At 47.3% G+C, this 20,757-nt stretch overlaps 1 protein-coding gene across 4 annotated transcripts in view; it reads right to left on the bottom strand.

The window, feature by feature from the left end:
• The window catches only part of IGSF5 (immunoglobulin superfamily member 5), a 37,068-nt gene extending 17,809 nt beyond the window's left edge, over nucleotides 1-19,259 (bottom strand). The window contains exons 1-4 of one of the 4 annotated variants that reach the window (XM_039857390.1): nucleotides 19,031-19,257; nucleotides 15,834-15,911; nucleotides 8,662-8,979; nucleotides 3,952-4,251 (exon numbers count right to left, since the gene is read on the bottom strand). In XM_039857390.1, coding sequence (XP_039713324.1) covers nucleotides 3,952-4,251; nucleotides 8,662-8,979; nucleotides 15,834-15,891 — 676 coding nt within the window. In that variant the 5' untranslated portion in view covers nucleotides 15,892-15,911; nucleotides 19,031-19,257. Of the gene's footprint in view, nucleotides 1-3,951; nucleotides 4,252-8,661; nucleotides 8,980-15,833; nucleotides 15,912-19,030 lie in introns of all 4 variants that reach the window. The other 3 variants (XM_039857388.1, XM_039857387.1, XM_039857391.1) reach the window with 3 other exon arrangements.
• Nucleotides 19,260-20,757: the final 1,498 nt, after the last annotated feature.

Here is a 20,757-nt window from a genome sequence, read left to right as displayed (position 1 = left end):
GAATTCAGCTAAATTAAGCCTGATCAAGGGAAATTGAGCACCCCTGCACAAGAAAAGCTTTGCAGGCAAGCCGATCAAAGCCTATCTCTATGAGCATCATCGGAGCTCTTTGCTGCATTATTCCCTTGTTAAGATGTTGTGGTTTAAACAGTTAATTTCATTCCGTTTGGTGCTAATGGAACTTTTTTTAAATCTTCCCTTTCAAAGCCTGAACCACACTTTATATATTTTTAAAGCATTTAAAAGCAAGCTAGGTTGGCTCCTTGGAGAAATTACTGATTCCAGACTGGAACAGGGAAGATGCTAAGGGTGTCCAGAGCATCTTACTGGGCCAAGTGCTCAAAAACTAATAAGGACATGGCAAAAGGACACCAGAGCCAGCCGGAAGGGATTCCCACTGGCCAAAGCTGGAGCAAGCTGAGCGTCAAAATGCATAATGACAGGAGCAGATTATAACATATAATAAAAACGAGTCCTTACTAAAACTGTTTAAAAAAAAAACAGAAAAGAAAAAGACAGTGAAGTCTCTTCCTTACAGAAGAATGCCAACTAATAAATATAGAGAAACGTTGGAACCAGAAAATCACTCTTTCATAACCACCATAGAAATGATTGATTCAGGCAATGACTTATCAAGGAATGCAAAACTTATTAGGTGAAAGATCACTGAGAAACAAGATATTCAGAGTAGTCACAGATTAGACATTAGTTATAAAGGTGAAAAGGTACCTTTACAATGAAGAAATTCGGAGACACCACCTTGACCAAACAATCGAACTTATTACCAACGATAAAGAAAACTGGCATCATTTGGCCACATGATATTACTCATGTCTTGCCAAAAATATTTAGCCTAAGTCAAAGTCTGTTGGAAAAACTCTGACAAATCCATATTGAAGGACTTCTTGCAAAAATGGCCTGAACCTTTTAAAAATGTTCATGTTAGTAAAGACAAAAAAATGGGAGAACAGTCAGAGATTAAAGGAAACTGAAGAAGACCAGACAGCCAAAGGCAATGAAGGTATGGTCTTTGACTGAATAGAACAGTCAGAGATTAAAGGAAACTGAAGAAGACCAGACAGCCAAAGGCAATGAAGGTATGGTCTTTGACTGAATATTGTTTTGGGGCAAAGTGTGGGCGGAGGGGAGTTATAAAGAAGAACTGAGGAAATTTGAATTTAGACTGTACAGTATATAATAGTATTGTATCAATGTTAAATTTTCTACATCAGAGTTATGTACAATAGCCTTGTTCTTATGATACACATGCTGAGATATTTAGGGGTAAAGTGTCATAAAGTCTTCAACTAACTCTTAAATGGCTCAGTGAAACAAAGGGAAAGAAAGAAAGAAAAGAAAGAAAGAAAAGAAAGAAAGAAAAGAAAGAAAAGAAAGAAAGAAAGAAAGAAGAAAGAAAAGAAAGAAAAGAAAGAAAAAGAAAGAAAAGAAAAGAAAAGAAAGAAAAAGAAAAAGAAAAGTGCTGAAAGAAAAGAAAGAAAAGAAAGAAAAGAAAGAAAAGAAAGAAAAGAAAGAAAAGAAAGAAAAGAAAGAAAAGAAAGAAAAGAAAGAAAGAAAGAAAAGAAAGAAAAGAAAGAAAAGAAAGAAAAGAAAGAAAAAGAAAGAAAGAAAGAAAGAAAGAAAGAAAGAGAAAGAAAAGAAAGAAAGAAAAGAAAAGAGAAAGAAAAAAGAAAAACTGAGAGAAAGAAACAACCATGACAAAATGTCAACATTTGTTGTATGTATGTGAAGGTACATTGGTATTTATTGAACCATTCTTGCAACTTTTCTGATGATTTTTAATTGTTCAAAATAATAAGCTAGAATAAAAAAGCAAGCTGGTTGAACTCTAGCTTCACAGTCTTATATAGTCTTGGTGGAGAATGAGCTAAATTCCTTTAAATTGAATAAGCTAAAACAAATTAACCTCGACTTAAAATTAAAAAAAATAATAATAAAAACATGGATTTCTACATCCTTTACCCTCAAAAGCACTGCTGTATACACCATAACTAGGTCAAAGTTCTGGCAGCCCTGGGTCTCCTCTCCTGTTGTCAACACCAGCTGGAGCTGAAGCAGCTGCTCCCTGTGGCTGGGGCACACTGTCTGGTTCCCTCCGCTCCGTCTTCTACCAGACGCGTGTATTCACTCACGCTTTCATTTCTGTTGTCTGCCTGGTCTCTGGGGCATCTGAGTTGGAGACAAGAGACCACGGCCCACCTCTGGTGGAGCAAGCTTGTGTGGTACTGTGCTGGGGGTTGATTCTTGCAGTGTGAGCACAGAACCGCCGGTGCTGACCATAGCTGGGGCTCTGAATGGCTTTTTGCAGATTCACAAACACACCATCTTTTGGAGGTTGAATCGTGTCTCCAAAATTCATATGTTAAAGCGCTAACTCCTAGTACCTCAAAATGTGACCTGATTTGAAGAGTCAAGTATTACAAATGCAATTTAGTTAAGCTGAGGTCATACTAGATAGGGTAGGCCCTAATTCAATAGGACTGATGTCCTTATAAGAAAGAGAAATTTGGACAAAGACTAGCACACAGGGAGAAGGCTGTGTGACGATGAAGGCAGAGATCAGAATGCTGCATCTGCAAGCCAAGGCACGCCAAAGATGGCCGGCGAACCACCGGGAGCTGGGGGAGACCTGGAACAGATGCTCCGTCGTGGACCTCAAGAGGAGTCACCCCTGCTGACACCCTGACCTTGAACAACTGGCTCCCAGAACTCTGAAAGAATGCATTCTGTTGTTTAAGCTGCCCAGTTTGGGGTACTCTGCTTTGGCAGACCCAGGACACTCCTGCACCCTCCAAGTGGCTGCTCACACAGTGGAGGGCAGGGTTGACAGGTGGGAAGATTCTGGAGAGAGATTAGCAGGGTCACTTCCCACCACTTATTAGCTCTGCAGACATGAGCAAATCCCAAGCAACACTGTGTCCCTGTCACCTAATCTTTACAGCAGGAATAATAACAGCATCCATTCAGAGAGCTGTTGTGCAGGTTAATTTGGTTAATATTTGAAAAGTTTAAAACAAAGTCCTTACTTGGTAAGTGCTATGTAGTGCTTATTACCAGTAGTATTAGTATTAGTATATCAGCAGCAGCATCTCACTTGGGCTGCAGCTTTGTTCTGAACTTTGAAAGGTCTTAATTGAAGGTGTTTTCATAGTGAGAAAAGATTTGTACCAAGAGAGAATCGATTCCTGGCCTCTCTTCCCCTGGGCCCCATCCAGCAGCATGACCTGAATAAAGCATGGCACTTGTCTAGGCTTCCTTTTTTTCTCTCTTTTGTAAAATGAAGGAGTTAAAGTCAACCTCTAGCCCCAACCCCCACGTTTCCTGCTGGCCCAGGCTGACTCCAAGGTCAAGGTGTGTGGTTAGTTAGAGGTTGGGGTGTGCCCGAGCCCGTATAATAGATTTTCTTTGCGATCTGAACTTTAAACATAAGTCATTAGGTCACGTTAAAAAATATAGAGAAATTTGGTACTTTCAAGTACACTGTGGATCTGCTGGGTAATAAATGAAACATAATAATTCCACTAAGATTGGAAGAAATTTGAGAGGCCATGAGCACCCCCCTCAAACGTTAGAAGAGCTTGCATGCTTCATATTGGCCCAGGAATGGGATCAAACCGGAACAACGGAGAAAAGTTAGAGGAAAACGTTGAATTCAAGTATTTATCCTTAAACTTGATGCTAATAATTGTCAGGATTCTTACTGATTTTCGTATGTAAGAAAAGAGAGAAATACTTGAAGATGGGATTTTAAAAGCAAGAGAAATTGCAGGGTCATTCAGCTGAGATAATAAATATTTTGTCTCCATTACCATTCCTACTTAAAATCAAATCTCCATGCGATTTTCCTAGACACTGAGATGAGGCGGCCCAACACAGACCATATAAGCTTGCGATAAGAATTTACTTGACATCAAGCAAAAAGCCTTCACTTACCTGAGGGGAGTGGCACCACGGTAAGATTCACAGTTAAAGACTTCTGGACGAGCAGCCCCTTCATGCTAGCCACACAAGTCAATGTCCCATTGCCCTGTGGTGTCAAAGACAGGACGCTCACAGCGCTCTGAGGGTCACCGGGCTCCGGGATGGAGAAATAGCTTGAATGACTCACGGGAGCACCAATCTTCCAGGAGAGATCTGGGGGTGGGGTCCAGCCCGCTGCTTGGCAAGTCACGTTACAGGGTTTATCCTCGGTGACCTCAAGGCCACTGCTGGGAATGAACAACTTCCCCACAACTGGAGAAGAAAAAAGAAATATTCCAAAGGGGTGGCCACGCCTCTCAGTCCCAGGCAGTCTTTCAGTTTTCCTTCAAATCACACTGCAGAGAGCTACCTCCCCAGACCCCGACTGGCTGTGTCTGTAGCGGGAAACCTTAATTCAGGTCATATCTGTGTCTTTATTTGTACTCGCCAAGTTCACAGAAGGTGAGATTGCTCACCAGGAAACATATGCTTCCAGAGAAATAAATAAAAATCAGGATTCAGGAGAATATCAATTATATGGGAAATAAGGGGCAGATATGCCTGCCATGGAGGCTACACAGTCACTAAGGGGGGTATCCTGGGAGCCAAAGCAAAAAGGGAAATAACCTTTACATTCTTTTCATTGTAAGGTGGACGCATCTAGGTCTCATGGGAGGTCCTGTTGGTCAGTCAGATTCTCTTTTTTGAGAGCATATGGGGTCACATTTTTAAATATCACTTACTACGATATGCCTTAAAATGTTTTTCTAGTTACAAGTTAAATCAAAATCGAATTTAATTAAAGCAATAACTACCCTCGATCATGTATCAGAATATATTACTCAGATAAATTATTGAAAACTTTATTACAGACCCGCTTGCATGTGCTAGTGTTCACACTAGAAATAAGCAATCTGAAAATAACACTGGTGTGTGCCAGTGTTACTAAAATAACCTGAGGTTTGGCCCTGCTAAAGACACAGCCTTCATGAAACACAGATGCGTTGAAACATTCCAATTAAAGTATTCAGACCTTCCAGTTGCGTAATAGAATGGAAAGAACACAGGACTAAAATCAAAAAATCTGTTCTCAATCCTGGCTTTCCCACAAAATTGCCATCACCTTGGGCAAGTCACTAAAATTTTCAGGCTCTGTTCTACCTGTCCAATGAGATGATTTAATGAGATCAGTGGTTATCAATCCTTATTGTACCTTATACACTCTTAAAAATCACTGAAGACTCCAAAGACCTTTTGTTTATGTGGGTTATATCTATCGTTACTTACCATGTTTGCAATTAGAATTAAATATTTGTTTATTTTTAAATACTCAAAAATAACACTGTCATTATATGTTAATATAGATTAATACATTTTTATTTTTACAAAAACTATTTTAAATTAAAATAAATTAGTAAGAGTGATATTGTTTTATATTTATGTAAATCTCTTTAACATCTGGCTGGATTCTCCCATCGCCTCTATTCAATCTGTTGCGATATATTGCTTCATTTGAAATTTATAAAGAAGATCTGACTTCACACAGATATATAATTGAAATGATGAGGGGCATTTTACAGACTTTTCAAATAATCATGGATATTCTTTGATACCATACCAAAACTTGACAAGTAGTGGTCTCTTAGAGGTTGGTAGAATCTGAAACTACATTAAAAAAAAAAAAAAAACTAGGTTGTGTTACATTAAAACCTATTGTTCTATCTGGCCCTTCGAACAGCTCTGTTACCCTCATACGTCAGTCATCGGGAAAACACTGGTCCACTGAGTAATGTCGACTTCTCCAGTGTATATTGGGAAACTCCCTGTGCACCCATGAGAACGGGCGTGGGGAAGGCAAGTAACATCTTGGTGTTATTATGTAAACAGTCGTGACCTCACAGACCGCCCCGAAGGAGTCTAGGGGACACCCGAGAGTTTCCAGACGGGTCTGAACTGGATCGGCTCTGAAAGCTCTTATTCTGGAATGCTCGATTTCCAATTACCTTTCCTGAATACTCTCTGGGAGGAAGTAAAGCACCTTCGCTAATTCAAGGACACAGCCATGAGGCCGCAACAACGAGAGAGTCACGGTTTTGTCTTTGTTCTTTTGGCTCATTCATTATTCCATTTGGTGGAGAGGTTTAAGGTGACAGAAACCCCAAGGCATGGTATTGCCTCCATTAATGCCAGAAGAAAATGGCTCTCGAAACGCAAGAGGTCTAGAGTTCGGCATGTGAGTAATTGGCAGGTTGGATAATAAATGGACAAATGCGAAAATCGGAAGCATTTCTTCCTTCTGTATATATTTACGATCCAACTTTTCCTCATTGGCTTTCACAAAGGTTATCCAGCAGCGTGACAAACGCTTCACACGAGGTGATTTTGGATGACTCGATACAGAGTCATGTCGGTTCTCTTTATTTTTTCTGGCTGATAAAGCAATCTCTGAATTCACTCTCAAAATAGATTGGATGTTTCCTCTTTTTTCAAGATTCTTTTCCCCTTGAAAGATACCCTGTTGCTCATAGAACATTTGTTCCTACAAGAACAAAGCGCCAGGGTAAAGCTTTCGAGTTCTGTCCTGGTTTACACGTTTCCTCCCTCGGGACCTTGGATAAGACTTTAACTTCCCTAGACATGTGTTTGTCTATCTGTTTTAAAACCAAAAGCTACAGTCATTATTAACACATAAAGATTCATGTCTGAAGATACTTTACAGATGTGTAGCTTTGGGAAAAGATAAAACCACACAGCCTCGTGAACCTGATACGCCACAGGCATAGCAATAACGAGTCATGCCTGTGATCTGTTTCCTTGACCCAGGGGTGCCCTCCTCCTCTCTCGCTCCCCCATCTCGCCTGTCGACTACAGACCTTTGAGGCACACCTCTAATGGCACCTTCTCCTTGGATACATAGCTGATTCTCTCATCTCCCTTCCCAATTTGAACCCGAGCTTGTCTCTCTCCCATTGCCCTTGCCAACTTCTACCCTGCACCACTGTCATTCATGCCTTTGTGTTATTGATTCTCCCTGTAAGGTTCTAGAGGGCAGGACTGTGCCTTACTCTGTTCGCCTCCGTGTCCCCTTTAAATGCCAAACACAATGGCATGCTCCTATTGGGGACGTAATATATTATAGCGAATGACTATCCAGGATTGCATTGAGCCAGGTGCTATGCTAGAGACTTCACAGAGACCCACTCATTTGATCTCACAATAGCCGTATGGTGAGGATACTACAGCACAAGGTCAGGAAGTAATATGTCCACGGTCACACCGTTACTCAGTAATAAAGCTGGCCCCTGAAGCCCCGTCAGGCTCCCGAATCTGCAGTCGGCCACTAGACTGCTAGGGTTTTGGAGTCCTCAAACCATCTCAGTCATTTTGTTATCTGGTCCTCAGAGAAAATCTGAGAGGTGAGCAGAAGAGTCTCGTCCCTATTTTAAAGAAAAAAATGAGCCAGTTCTGGAGTCACCAAGGTAGGTAACTGATGAAAGCTAAACCAGAATGCATATCTTTGATTCCTTTTCCTGTGTTCTTTCCCTTATATCACAAATTATTATAATAAGAATCTGGTCATGCAAACTAGGCCAGTAATCCAGGGAGCCTCATAAAATCATGTCATTGTGCCTCTAATTAAACCACATACAATTAAAGATACATAACAGAAAGGACATAACAATTGAGCTAAATGTAAAAACGCAAGCAGAATTAGGTAGACATGTATGTGCACCAAATATTTGATTTGATGGCAACATGAATGCAGATCGAATCTTTGGAAATTTCTCCTAGACAAGCAAATAAATAGACATAAGAAAATTTTCAGAGGCACGTGTGGTCTGTTGTATGAAATGCTGCCATGGAAAGCAGGAGCTGTGTAGCACCAATGCATCAATAAAGAGTACAGAATTGCATTTTTTAGGAATGCATAAGTGATCAAACTTTGATAAAGATGTTCTGAGTCCTTCTAAAGCATCTTTTTAATTTTTTTCGCTACGTGGCATGATCTTCAGCATCTCAAAACCAACTTTGAAAATGGAAAACAAGTTCTCCATTGTTAGAAATTTTGTTCACTCTTTTCTTTTCTCTAAAAGATTTTTCTTATGTTTAGTGAACACACACTTTTGACCGTAAGAACCACTGAGGGCAGGGAAGAGTAATAAATTGGGGAAATTCAGCTGAAAAGGGGGAACAGGTAAAGTATGATTTAAAGTCAATAAATGACGCAAAGCAAAGAAAGAGAGTCAAGTATATGAAAACCTGGAGAAAGAGAGATGTCTGCCAACTCTCTCTAAATCAGAGACACGCGATGGTGACTGGCCCAGAAGACTTCCAGGATGTATTTCCAGAAAAGCTACTTGGTACCAAAATGGATTCGATGGGAAAGTGATAAAACCTGTCTCTCAGAATCTCAACTGCAGAAAAGGAAAGGAAAGATGGAAGGAGAGAGGGAGAGAAACAGAACAGAAGGGAGTAGAAAGAGTCAGTGGGGAAGAGAGGAGAGAAATAAAATAAAACAGTAAACCTTCGTCGGTTCAGAATAATTCTAAGCATAACGCCTCCTGTGGGTAAACACCATATGTCATCATGCATGACACGAACTTTAGAATGTCCCTTCCGTTCCTCTGACGTGGAACCCAGCGGCCACCAAAGGCTCCTCGTCAGAGCTACCTATCTGCGCACCTTGCACTGAAAGGAAAGCAGACCCGTCATGGTCGCTGCTCTGGAGGCTGCACTTGATATGGCCCGCGTCGCTGAACTGCACGTCGTGGATGATCATCTCAGAGATGAAGTTACCGTCCTCTTCATAACTCGCAGAGGTAAAGCGGTCGTTGGTGATGATGGGCTCCTTGGGCGTGATGCTCAGGACCACAGTGCCATTCAGAGCCCACATGATGAGCTTCCAGCCCTGCGAGATGGTGCAGTTGAAGCGGGCCTCCAAGCCCACCAGTACCGTTGCATTCTTGGGTCCTTCTATGATTTGGTTGCTGGAAGCAGAAGCTGGGAGACAACCAGTGAATCTGCATTAGTCAAAGATAGAGTTTAACCCTTTGGCATACAAGTCGTGACCTGGGGATGACTGTCTAACAGCTCAGACACCATGTCTTCCCAGTAGCTCAGGAGCTTCCAGTGGACAGGAAGCCTCGTGAGACCCTCCTCCACACCCCTCCGCTCATACCCCAGTTGATGGCAGTCCCAGCAGGATTGGGAGAGGAGCGAGCCAAGCTCCTCCTCCACTTCTGGGTGTTAGCTTGTGTATCTGACCCCAGCTTGGCCAAAAAGCCACCACTAGCCCATCTCTGCTACGTTAGGCAAGTTTTCAGCCTCCACATGAAATGAGCATTTTTCTCACAGTGAAATGTAGAGGACTTTTGATTTCAGCCTCTGAGGAGATCCCAACGCTCATAGGGAAAAGTGGGGTAACTTGTCTTCACAAAGAGGATGAGGACCCTGGGATGCCGTGATCATGGCCCATGCATGCTCCCTGCACTCTGGAGCCCCCCAATGCGGTGCTTAGGACAGCATCTGAGGCTGGGGGATGAACAAGGTCGAGAGGGAAGAAATACAGCTGAACAGAGATGAAAGTTCGTCCTGCATGTACTTCCACACAGCAATGGGGACGTCAGTCTCCAAGTATCAAACGACTGGACTGTCATTGAGGCCACGCCCCTCCTCTTAAGGACTAGAAGATACTCAGGTGGGAGAGACAGAGAGGAAAATGGGTAGAAGGATGTACAGCAGTAGAATCCCTTAATTAGAACATTCAAGGATACATTCAGCAGCCTCACAGAACATCTGACCACATGTAGTGTTGGGTGTACACCTCCAGCAGGTGCGCAGATGGTCCTAGAGTGTAAGACCGCAGACTGCAAGCGAGCCTCCAGGCTCACCGGGCAAGTCATCTTCACTCCTCCGTGCCCCACTCCCCTCGGCTGCAAATCAAGGACACTAGCACCACAGTGACTTGTTTCAAGAACCAAATAGGACGATCCACATAAAGCTATGGACAAGACATGATGCTCAGGTGCTCGGTAAGCAGTCACCATTACGTGACCTGCAAGAAAGGATGGCGTTGTGTTGACCTACAAGACGAGCCAAGGAAATCATATTACAGTAAACTTGTTTCCTGCACACTTTTCACAATGCTCTGCCCCTTGCTCACCAGACACACACTGACACTGGTTTAAACTGGATCGGCAGTTCTGATTGGTCTTCCAGCTCTCAGGAACTTGGTCATGATCACTTGAGATGTGGAGTGTTCTACCCCAGAAGAGCTCAAGAAACGTCTTGGCCATGTGGGAACTGGTTTTCTAATCACCCTGGAAGAGCGAACTGATGGCCAGGGTTTCTCTAGACTTTCCCAGGTCTGTAATAATAATTCGAAGTAGAACTCGCAGAGCAATGGCTAGTCTTCAAGACCGCTACCTCCATCTTTCGCCAACTATGTTTTAATGTTGAAGAAATAAAGACCAGCAACATCCCAGGACTTGGGTCACAGTGGCGACACTGGAACCCGACCTCAGACCTTCCCACTCTGAATTTCCCCACTTCCCACTCCTTCCTCCCTCTGATTTTGCTCAGGGTTTATAGCAAAAAGATGCCCTGGCAGACCGCACCCCTGCCACATCGATGAGACTATGAGGGGTTCCTATTGCTGTCTGGAGTCATGTGACCCTGTGGGTAGACCAGGCACCCTGCCAAATACATGGAGTACCCCCAAATAACTGCAGCTCCTCCTTTTCCTTTCAACCTTATAAGGTCAAGTGGTAAGGCAAGTTTTAAAGGAATCTCGTTACAGCTCTAAAGGTTTCTGGGGAGAGAGCACATGGCTGAACATGCATTAACACAGTACCCTTTGCCTGAGTACCCACAATGCACTCTGGGAATACGATGCAGGCACAGGTTAATAGGAGAGAATGAACGCAGCACAGAGAGGGCGCTGGGGGTCAGCAAAACTGGGCAGGGAGGCAGCCAAGGTCAAGGAGGGGACCTTGGGCTCTGAGAGGCAGAACTAAGGGGAGGTCAGAATTAACTAAAGCCAATCCTGTGTTTGGGTAAAGTTCATCTCTATTCTTTGCTTTGCCTCTGACCATGATAGAAAAAAAGGAGAAAGTGTGACTTAAATAACAACGTAGATGGAGTCTTCTCCCTTACCCCTGGGCAAGTCCCTCCGATCCCAGGATCCCTCTGATCTCGGATTTTATAAAAGGAAAAAAGCCTGAGGCAGGGGAATCAGATGTGGCTCCCCGGGAAAGCCATAGCTGCTGTGCCAACTGGGCTCTTTCCACAAACCCTTCTCTCGGGGTGTAGATTTGCTTGTTTTGTACCTTTTGTCCTTCATCTTAAGAAGAAGGACAAAAGGTACAAAACAAGCAAATCTACACCCCGAGAGAAGAAAGACAGACGTTCTCACACCCCTTACTGTGAAAACAGCGCTCTTCCCCACTCCTGACTCGCGCTGATGGGAGTGAACTGGACAGAGCCCATGGGCTGGGTGCAGAGGTTCAGGGGTGCAGGGGTGGGTGAGACTCGGGCTTGCCCAGCAAGCAGCTCAGTCTAAGCAGCTCCAACAGAATAAGGGAGCCCGTCTGAGACCACGGTTCCTTCACCGCCTGGAGGGCAGTAGATTGTTGCACTCCAGGACATGGTTGGCTCCAAGCCAATCATTAAATACCCAGCAGACTGCACATGTGACCAAGAAGACACGCAGGCTACGTACCTCACTTGGCAGCTAGGGAAGCGAAGGAGAGGGAGGGGGGACCTGAACCAAACTCTTCGAGTTTGAACTTGGTCTTTAAATTAAACAGGAGGCGCCAGACCCTCACCACTAAATTGCCCTGACAATGCTGCCTGCAATCTTTGCTCCCACCATAATAAGCAAACTCCCCTCCGGCTCCTCCTTGTGACTCAGAAGCTGCATTTCTGGTAATGTGACGTCCTGAAACCTCATTCTTTTATCTCCTGTATCCTATCAGCTGGTGGTGTGTGTGACGCTGCCCCACCCAGAACAAATATGAGAAAACCGTATGTAACACTTTTAATCAAATAGCCGCCTGCCTCAACACAAAACCTCCCTTTCCCCTTTGTTCTCTCTTTCTCTTTGAGGAGCAAAGAGCGAATCAGGGGCAGAGCCATAGGAAAGAACGTCCCGTGGGCACCAGCTACAGTGGTCTCCCAATGCCAGGACCACCCTCAGAGGGGTTTATCCACTTGTAAGACACTCTCCAGTTCCCAGACCCACACCGCAGCCCTGCCCTCTTGCTTCCTCAACTGCCCCAGGGGTCCTACTGCACCAGCATCTCCACGCAGATGCCAGGCTGCTGCCCCAGGTTGAAAAGCTTTTCCTCCCCCTGCATCCTACTGTCTGCAAAGCTAAAACCATTCACACAGCAGCACGTCTGCAGCTTCCGTGGCTCCCGACCCTGAACGTAAGTCCCAGCCTCCAGCACCAGCTTTTTCTCAGCTCCCTGGAATAGCAGCTGGTTGCCTTCCTGGCGTGGGGGGCGTGGACCCTGTACTCTCCCACTCTCCTCTTCTCAGGCTCCCTTTGCTGCACCTGTAGACTTCACCTTCTCTCATCTCTTACATCATATTGAAAATGAATAGGAAAGCAGACAATTAAAAGTCGGAAGGGAGAGAAGGAAATAAGGTGGAGGCCAGGAGGAGAGAAAGTGGGACCAGGAACATCAGAGAGAACCTGAGAAGTGAGGAAGGGGTCCCAAGGAGGGTCTGAGCTGCCTGCTGAGATATGGCAGGAGGTGCCAGCGTCACCGCTGTGCCACCACCACCCAACACTGCTCTCCACGTGGCAGCCAGGGAGGACCTTCTCGACACACCAGTGTGAGACCAGGATGGTGGATAGATAAAAGCTGTGCTCCCCTCTTTTCACAACCACATCAAAATTACAACTAAACTACAGAACAACCATCATTGAGAATCACCTAAAGTCTAGCTGAACAGAAGTGAGAACTAAGGACACACAGAAGAAGCCACCTTGAGACTGGTAGGATGGACAGAGATGTGGAATGAGCTGGCCCCACATCCACGTGAGCTGGTTAAAAATCGGGAGGGATGTCTCAGCTGTGGAGGTCCCCCTGAGGAGCGAGGTGTTCCAAGCCCCACACCAGGCTCTCCAACCCAGAAGGATTCCTACTGCCAGTGCCAGGAAGAGCAGTCTGCACAACCTCTGGCTGCAAAAGCAAGCAGAGATTGTGGCTGAGTGAGACAGAGGGCGGCTGGAGGCCCAGGCATCCTCTAAAAGAGCCCACGCAGACTTATCACTGATGGACTCACTCTCTGTGAGCTCTAGCGCTAGGGAAACAGTTCAAAAGGTGCCAGGGACATACAGGGAGGAACTGAGGTGTCTGACTTCAAGATCAGGGCTGGAGGGGTGGTTTTCTCCAGACAGAAGTGTTGGCAGAGGGCATCGTTTTTTGGTTGAGCCCTCCCTGCTCCCAGCATGCAGACACAGGGCGGTACCATATCTGAGTCTCCATCAACGTACCTAACGCCCTTCCCTCTGCCCAGGTGATTCCCTGAGACTTCACCCCACTCAACATGCGGGCCCACCTAAGCCGCCTCCAGTGACTTTTCCATACAAATGGCCTGTCTTGGCTCAGGCGACAAACTTTCCTAAAATCTCTCAAAGGTTCACAAACCCCAAACAAGCAGCATCTGGCCTCGGCGTGTCCTGTACCTCTTGCCGAGCAGCCCCTAGCCTGGTACTAGCAGTAGCTGGCCTCGGTTGCAGCTTAGCCTCCCCCAGGCACCTCCAAGCCTAGTGTGGGTGGAAGACATATGCAAATCCTAGGATGCCCCAGGACGTACAACCAAGATCACTCTACCCAGCAAAGCTATCATTTAGAATTAAAGGACAGATAAAGATCATCCCGGATAAGAAAAAGCTAAAGGAGTTCATCATCACCAAACCAGTATTACAAGAAACATTAGAGGGACTTCTTTAAGAAGAAATCAAAAATATAAATAATAAAATGGCAATAACTACATATCCAGTGACAATGCAAATGGATTAAATGCTCCAGTCAAAAGACATAGGGTGGCTAAAAGAATTAAGAAAACAAAATCCTTCCATAGGCTGCTTATACGAGACTTCAGATCAAAAGACAAGCACAGACTGAAAGTAAAGAGATGGAAAAATATATTTCATGAAAACGGAAATGAAAAAGAAAATCTGGAGGAGCAATACTTACACCAGACAAAATAGACTTTAAAACAAAGGCTACAACAAGAGACAAAGAAAGACCCAGTAATCCCACTTCTGGGTATTCAAAAAAAAAAAAAAAAACCTTCTGATTGAGTGATAAGAGTAAAATGGAAAGAAAAAAAAACAAAATACTACTTTGAAGGGACATGAGAATTCACGTGTTCATTGCAGCATTACTTACAGTAGCCAAGATATGGAGGCAACCTGGGTGTCCACCGATGGATGAATGGATTAAAAAAAGAGGTGGTACATCTTATACAATGGACTATTACTCAGCCATTAAAAAAAAAAAATCTCGCCATCTGCAACAACATGGAAGGAGCTAGAGGATACTGTGCTGACGGAGTAAGTCAGACAGAAAGATGTCACAGGATTTCACTTCCATGTGGAATGTAGAGAACAGGACAAACAGACAACAGCAACAGGCTCATAGATACAGAGAGCACTTTGATGGCTGTCGAATTGAGGGGTGGGGTGGGTGTCAGCGGTGGGGATTAAGAGGTATAAATTGGTAGATACAAATCATCTGGGGATGTAGAGCACAGATGAGGAGCATAGTGCTTTAATCACTATGTGTGGTGTCAGGTGGGTACTGGGTTCATCAGGGTGATCACTTCACAAGTTATTGAAATGTCTACTCACTGTGCTGTACGCCTGAAACTAATATAATTGGAAAAATATATAAATTTTTTTTTAAAAAAACCCGTGTTATCAGGGACCCTCCGCTACTTCCCACCTGCACACCCCACACTTTGTTTCAATATTTCCATCATTTAGGATAAAGACCAGACAATCCCCAACATTATCACATCTTAAGACCCTGACTCCACCCTCTGGCCACCAAAGTGTCTTCAATTTAACTTTCTGGTCCCAGGGCCTTTGCACGGGCAGTGACCAGCCTGGCGTGCCTTTTTCCTCGCTTACTCCTCAGCTCCCAGCCGAGTGTCTCCTTCTCAGAGGGCCCCTCAGAGCACCCGATTTAGGCTAAATTACCCTATAAGAGGCTGTTATATCAGTGAAGCAACTGTCGCAGGGGTACTTTAATATTGATTTTTCTATGAATTAATGCCCATTTCCCTTACTAGGCTCTAAACCTCTTTGTCACAAAGATTCTTCCTGCTTTGGCTCATAATCGCATCCCAGCGCCTCAACTAAATGGTGCGTGAGAGGCCCTCGGTGGATATTCACCAAGTGAATAGATAAGGGGGTCAAGTTCCATGCACTCCACTACCCTGGGGGCTCAGCACGGAGGAGAGGGCGGGCAGGAGCCCTTCGGGTGCACACAGAGGTCGCCCTCAGCTATTCAAAGCCAAGTCTACAAAGCCGTCTCTTCCCAAGCCTTCCCCAGATGAAGCATCGGAGGGGCTCAGTGTTTGCGATGGACCCCGTTCCCCAGGAGGTTCTAGAATTCGCCCGTAAGACTCGCCCTCCTGGAATAACCATTTTTGGCCTCAACCAAGGCCGTCTGTGCCTGTAACACAAAATTTCAGGGGAAAAACAAGGGGGCCATGTGGGACGTGCCTAAGGAAGAACCTTCTGGCACCATGTGCCCAGCAGCCTCCCCTGAGCTTCCTACCACCCACTTCAAGAGGATGCCCTGGAGCATTCCAGCAAGCTCACGTGATCCTACCTGCTAGACCAGCCAGGATGACCAGCACAGCCAGGATGCCTTTGCAGCTGCCCTCCATCTCCTCATCGTCTTCCCCACCTGGGAGAACAAAGCAGAAAGGCTCCAGTCGATCCCTGATGGGCACTTACCATTCAGCTGGGGGATTCCGGACCAGCCCCGGTGAGTCCGAGGATGGACGAGTCAGCACTTCTCGGCGTGCTCAGCGGCAGCAGCCTCATCTGGGAACTTATCCGAAAAGCAGGTGCTTGGGCCCAGCCCGGACCCGCCGGGTCAGGGGCCCCGGAGGCAACCTGTCTAAACAATGAAACAATGTCGCATCCTGGTACCTGCTCAAGCGTGAGAACTGTAGCTTAGGGTCTTTCTCCCAAGCTCATGTATACATTTTTGGATGCGGCTGGACCGCCAAGACAGCCGGACTCCTGGCCCAGAGCCTGGGCTTCCTACAATCGTCTCAGCCACGGTGCTTTCATCACTGAGAAAAAAATAAGTCCTGCCCACGGTGTTTACATTGTAAAGGGAAAGCGGACGACGAGATGAAGAACTAGATCGTAAGCCAGTTAGAAGGCGGTGGGGATGAGGGAAAAATAGAACAGGAGAGTGTGTGTGAGGGGGCGTCGCTGGGGCTGGGCTGGCCATCGCCTCGAATCGGGAGCTCGGAGGAAGGCTCCCGAGAAGGGGTTCTCTGAACAGCGAAGCGGGGAGGTGACACCATGTGGACACCTGCGGGACAACCTTCCAGGCGGAGGAGCAGGAGGCGCGAAGGCTCCGGGGTGGGACCGTGCCTGGCACATTGGAAGAACGACAGAGAGGGCTCTGGTCTGGGACAGAGTGAGGGATGATTGGGAGGGGGGCGGTCAGAGGTCAGGGAGGCCAGCAGGGGACCAAGCACGGTCTCGATGGCCCCTCGGCCGCACGCGGGATCATGTCCCGTGCACCTCGTGGCCTTTCCGTCAACCCCTTGGCTCTTCGACAACCCTCTCGGTTGCTCTCCGCCTCTGCGTTTTTCTTCTTTTCCTTCTCTTCGAGGCGGCCACCAGCGCGGCTTGGCCCCACTGGGGCGTTTAGGGCTAAGTCACCCACCCAACATATCATAAACCTTTTACGAAAAACAGCCCCTTAACCTCAGAAAAGAGTCTCTTGATCTGAAACGTTCTTCGACCACCAATGTGTGGGGTGCAGTGACCGGGGGCAGCTTTCACTTTGGCTCTGGGGAATCCACCTCATCCCTCCAGAATGTGGGGTACCGGGTCGGTCGGAGCCCCACGGCGGGATTTGTGTGATGCGCCGACATATCACCCGGGGGCCTCTTACAGGCCATAGGAGGCAGGCCCACGCGCAGAAGCACAGGACCTGAAACGGGGCCCGGGAAGTCCCCAGCACGCGACCAGCCGCGTGAAGGATCGCAAAGACTCCGGGACCGTCGCTGCCGGTGTCATTTACGTATCTCACGGCCCATGAGCAGGGATGTGGGTTCCACCCCACTGCCGTCCGATGCCTTTGGAAAGCCGAGTCGGTGTGTGTCCTCGCGTTCGGCCACACACTAGGTTGCAGCGTCTGTGCTGGACCGCCGGGCCCTTGTGGAAGCCGCCCCTTGCGATCACGCAACACAGAGTCAGCAAGTCCCCTGATGGACGCCTCATCGGCAGGTGGCACGGAGGCTGCACACGGCCCGAACTGCAATCGCGGCCTCCCGACATGGGTTCAAGACCCCCAATTACGAAGCCTCGAATAAATCACCTACCAACTTTCAGGGTTCAGTGAATACAACTGGACCGGTCAACAGCTCTCCCCATCACCTCGCCGCGAATGCCAGATTCCAGCAGAGGATAAAGGAGAAACTGAGCCGTCCAGTCATAAAAGTCGACACGTTTCACCAAAAGCAATAAATGCAAATTACGACACGGCGTCATCTATCGAAACCGCGAAAATAGCCTAAGGTCCATTCGGAAATACTTGGAGTCACGGATACAGAAAGTGAGTCAGGCTGCAGACTAAGGGCTGGTGGCCTGACTGATTAAATGCTTCACTTTGCCACTGTCCTCACAGTCCTGTCTCGCTCATTCTCCACAGGGCGAATGACTCCGCTTCTAATGAGCCCGGCAGAACCCGGGGCAGGCACTGGGCAAACACGCTGAGAGCTAGAGGGAGCCAGCTGGGAGGTTACTGCAGATGTGGGTTTGATAGGAGCCGGGACCTGAAGGGTACGTGCGGGAAGGAACTGTCGTAAAGCTGACATCAGACAAGTCGCTTTAACTGAATGAGAACCTGTGCCAGGGACATTGCAAGTCCATCTCTGTGGAGTAGTCTGATGGGTCTCTGAGTTGTAACTTCTCATCCGATTCATTGTGGAAGACTTGAATTACCTACTTTTAGTTGAAAAACTGCAGTCTTCTTAAAATCTTGTCTTATTAAATTGTAGTAAATAGACAGGATATTTAACCCCCAACCAATTTCTTAATGTCCCGAGAAGGCCAAATCACTCAGATCCATCTGGCCACCAAGACAGTCATCTCAAGAAGAAAACTGTGATCTCAGTCACCCGACACACAAAGGCTTATTTCCGGGTTCTTGGAAATAGCGCGATATCAACATTCAAGGAGCCTGCCCTGCTTCAGGCAGCAGCGGGCACCCCAAAACAAAGAGAAAGGAGAAATGCTTCTCACAGTGCATGAGAATTAACTGCCACAGACCCATACAAGGGGCTCCCTGCAAACCGCCAGGACTAAATGCAAAAGCACCGGCACCCCCACACTCCTGATACCCCAGTTCTGTGTGTCCCTCCGTGGGAAGGCACACTGGCCCTCCCTGCCAGGCTGAGCGCCATATCACCCACCACGTGCAGAGACCTCAGCATCCTCCGGGCCTTCTCATCGGCCTGTCATCGCATGGCCTATAAACGTTTGCCCGACGAACACCATGAGTCACAGTCATGTTCCAGCATTTGAATCCTGATCCCTCGAGCCTCAGCTTTCGGCCCGTCCCTGAGAACAGCTCACTATGTAGGGGACGCTTGCTTGATTCAAGCGTCTCAAATTCCTGCACTCCGAGCAGCCCGCTCTTTCCGTTTTTAACTTTGTGGAAGTTGGGAACCAGAATATGGTTCGATCGTCCCACACGTTCCCTAGGACAACAGGTGGAAGCCACCTTGCTCCCCGGAACAGCCCCGGTACCTGCAGGAAAAGCCGCTAGACAAATACCTGTCGGGGAACCGCACGCTGGGGCAGTCGCCTCTGGCAGGTAGATCCTCTGTTCAGGGCTTCGGAGAAGGTTCTCCGTCTCCCAAAGGCGTCATGGCCTCTGTCCTCTCTTCACACAAACTCAGCAACAGCTTCTGCCTGGCCACCGGCGAACATGGACCCGACCGCCGCAGTGAACAGGAAGTTCCTCACGAAATGGTGCTGTCACGTCACAGGCCAGGCTGTAAACACGGAGGTGGCCTGCACCAGCCACAGGCCCTCTCTCCCTGAGGGTGTGCACGTTCCAGCATGTTTGCTGTTAACCATTAGCCAGCCCCAAACAGCAGCCCAGGAAACCCTGCAGGCGCTGGGAATGCCGAGGCCTCGGGCCAGACAGTGCCCTCCCCTCCGCCTCTGGGTCCCTTTCCTTCTGGGCCCTTCTCAGGTCCTGCAGGGCCAAGACCCACCTGAGCCCCGCCGCCCTTTGCCACCCCCGGCGGCTGGCAGGCCCTTCCAGTCCTTGGACAGTGGCCTGGCCGGCCTTGCTCCCTCTGGCCTCTGGCAAAGGCCAGGGCTGGCAAAGCCGGTTCTTTCTTTAGTCAGGCACCTCCACATCCACAGAACAGGTTCTTTTGTGAAAGGTGGAAAAAAAAAAAACCAGTCCCAAGGGCGAAGGGCTCTGGAATGCGGCCGTCGGCCTTCGGAGGAGCAAATCACAGTTTCCTGCGCAGCGTTTGCACAGAACTCCAAGGAGGCTGTCGGGGGGCCTCCCGCACCCCTCGGAAGTAAACAGAGGGGCCCGGCTTCTCAGAATGCTGTGACAGTTCTGGAAAAAAAACCCATCTCCCCTAACCTGATGTGCAGCACCGTGCCGAACTGTCCTTGCTTATTTGTCTTTTTTTTCCAACACCTGGCTCGTCACCCCCATCACATTCCAACCTCGCCGGGGGACTCAGGGTGAAGTGTGTCTACACGGAACAGGCACCCACAGAAAGCGTGGGTCGAACATTTAGAGTAAGGCCCTGAACGAAAAAAATACAGGGAAACGCTATTCCTCCCAGTTGAAGGGCATCGGATACGCCACCCGAAAAAAGTCACTTTGGCATAAAGGTTATTTTAAGCTGAAGACGTTTGAGAGTCAACAGACAAAAACAACAATAACAACAACAACGATGCTTCACCTTCCCAGAGCCTCTTCCCTTTTATGACTAAAAGCAACGATTTGGGGAAATAAGGTTGCTGCAAACTCCCCTTCGGGGCAGATCTACCCCCAGAGAGACGGGACAGATAAAACCTCATCCAAAGCCCTTCTCCAGGCGGTTTACGACCCCGGAGGGGGAAAGAGCATCCGCCTGTGCAGGCAAACACCACCGCAGGCTGCCTTACCTCCCGCCCGTTCTCCCAAAACCGATTTTACTTTCCTGGAGAAACCTGTCTGTCCTTCCCACAAAAAGCCTTTTCTCCCCCTCCGCTTTCCCCCACTAAGTTAGGGATATATAAGCCTTTATCCAGTTAATCAGACGGGTGCTTCCTTGATCAGCTCCCATAGGCACACAGAAGCAACCTTTTTCTCCTGTTAATCTGTGTTTTGCCACTTTAATTCACAGGGCCCAGCCACTGAACATAAGCGGGTAGGGGAAAAGGTTTGGGTTTTGGTTTTTTATTTCCTACAAGGCCGTGTACTAGCAGTTGGTCCAAAAAAATGGTGGGCAAAACAGGTAGATTTGGGGAGTGAATATATTAATCCC

Source organism: Pteropus medius, unplaced genomic scaffold, assembly GCF_902729225.1.
Source record: "Pteropus medius unplaced genomic scaffold, Ma_sr-lr_union100, whole genome shotgun sequence".
In the NCBI taxonomy this organism is placed as follows: Eukaryota; Metazoa; Chordata; class Mammalia; order Chiroptera; family Pteropodidae; genus Pteropus; species Pteropus medius.
The sequence above is the reverse complement of the archived record's forward strand: the minus strand, read 5'-3'. Positions and strand labels throughout refer to the sequence as shown.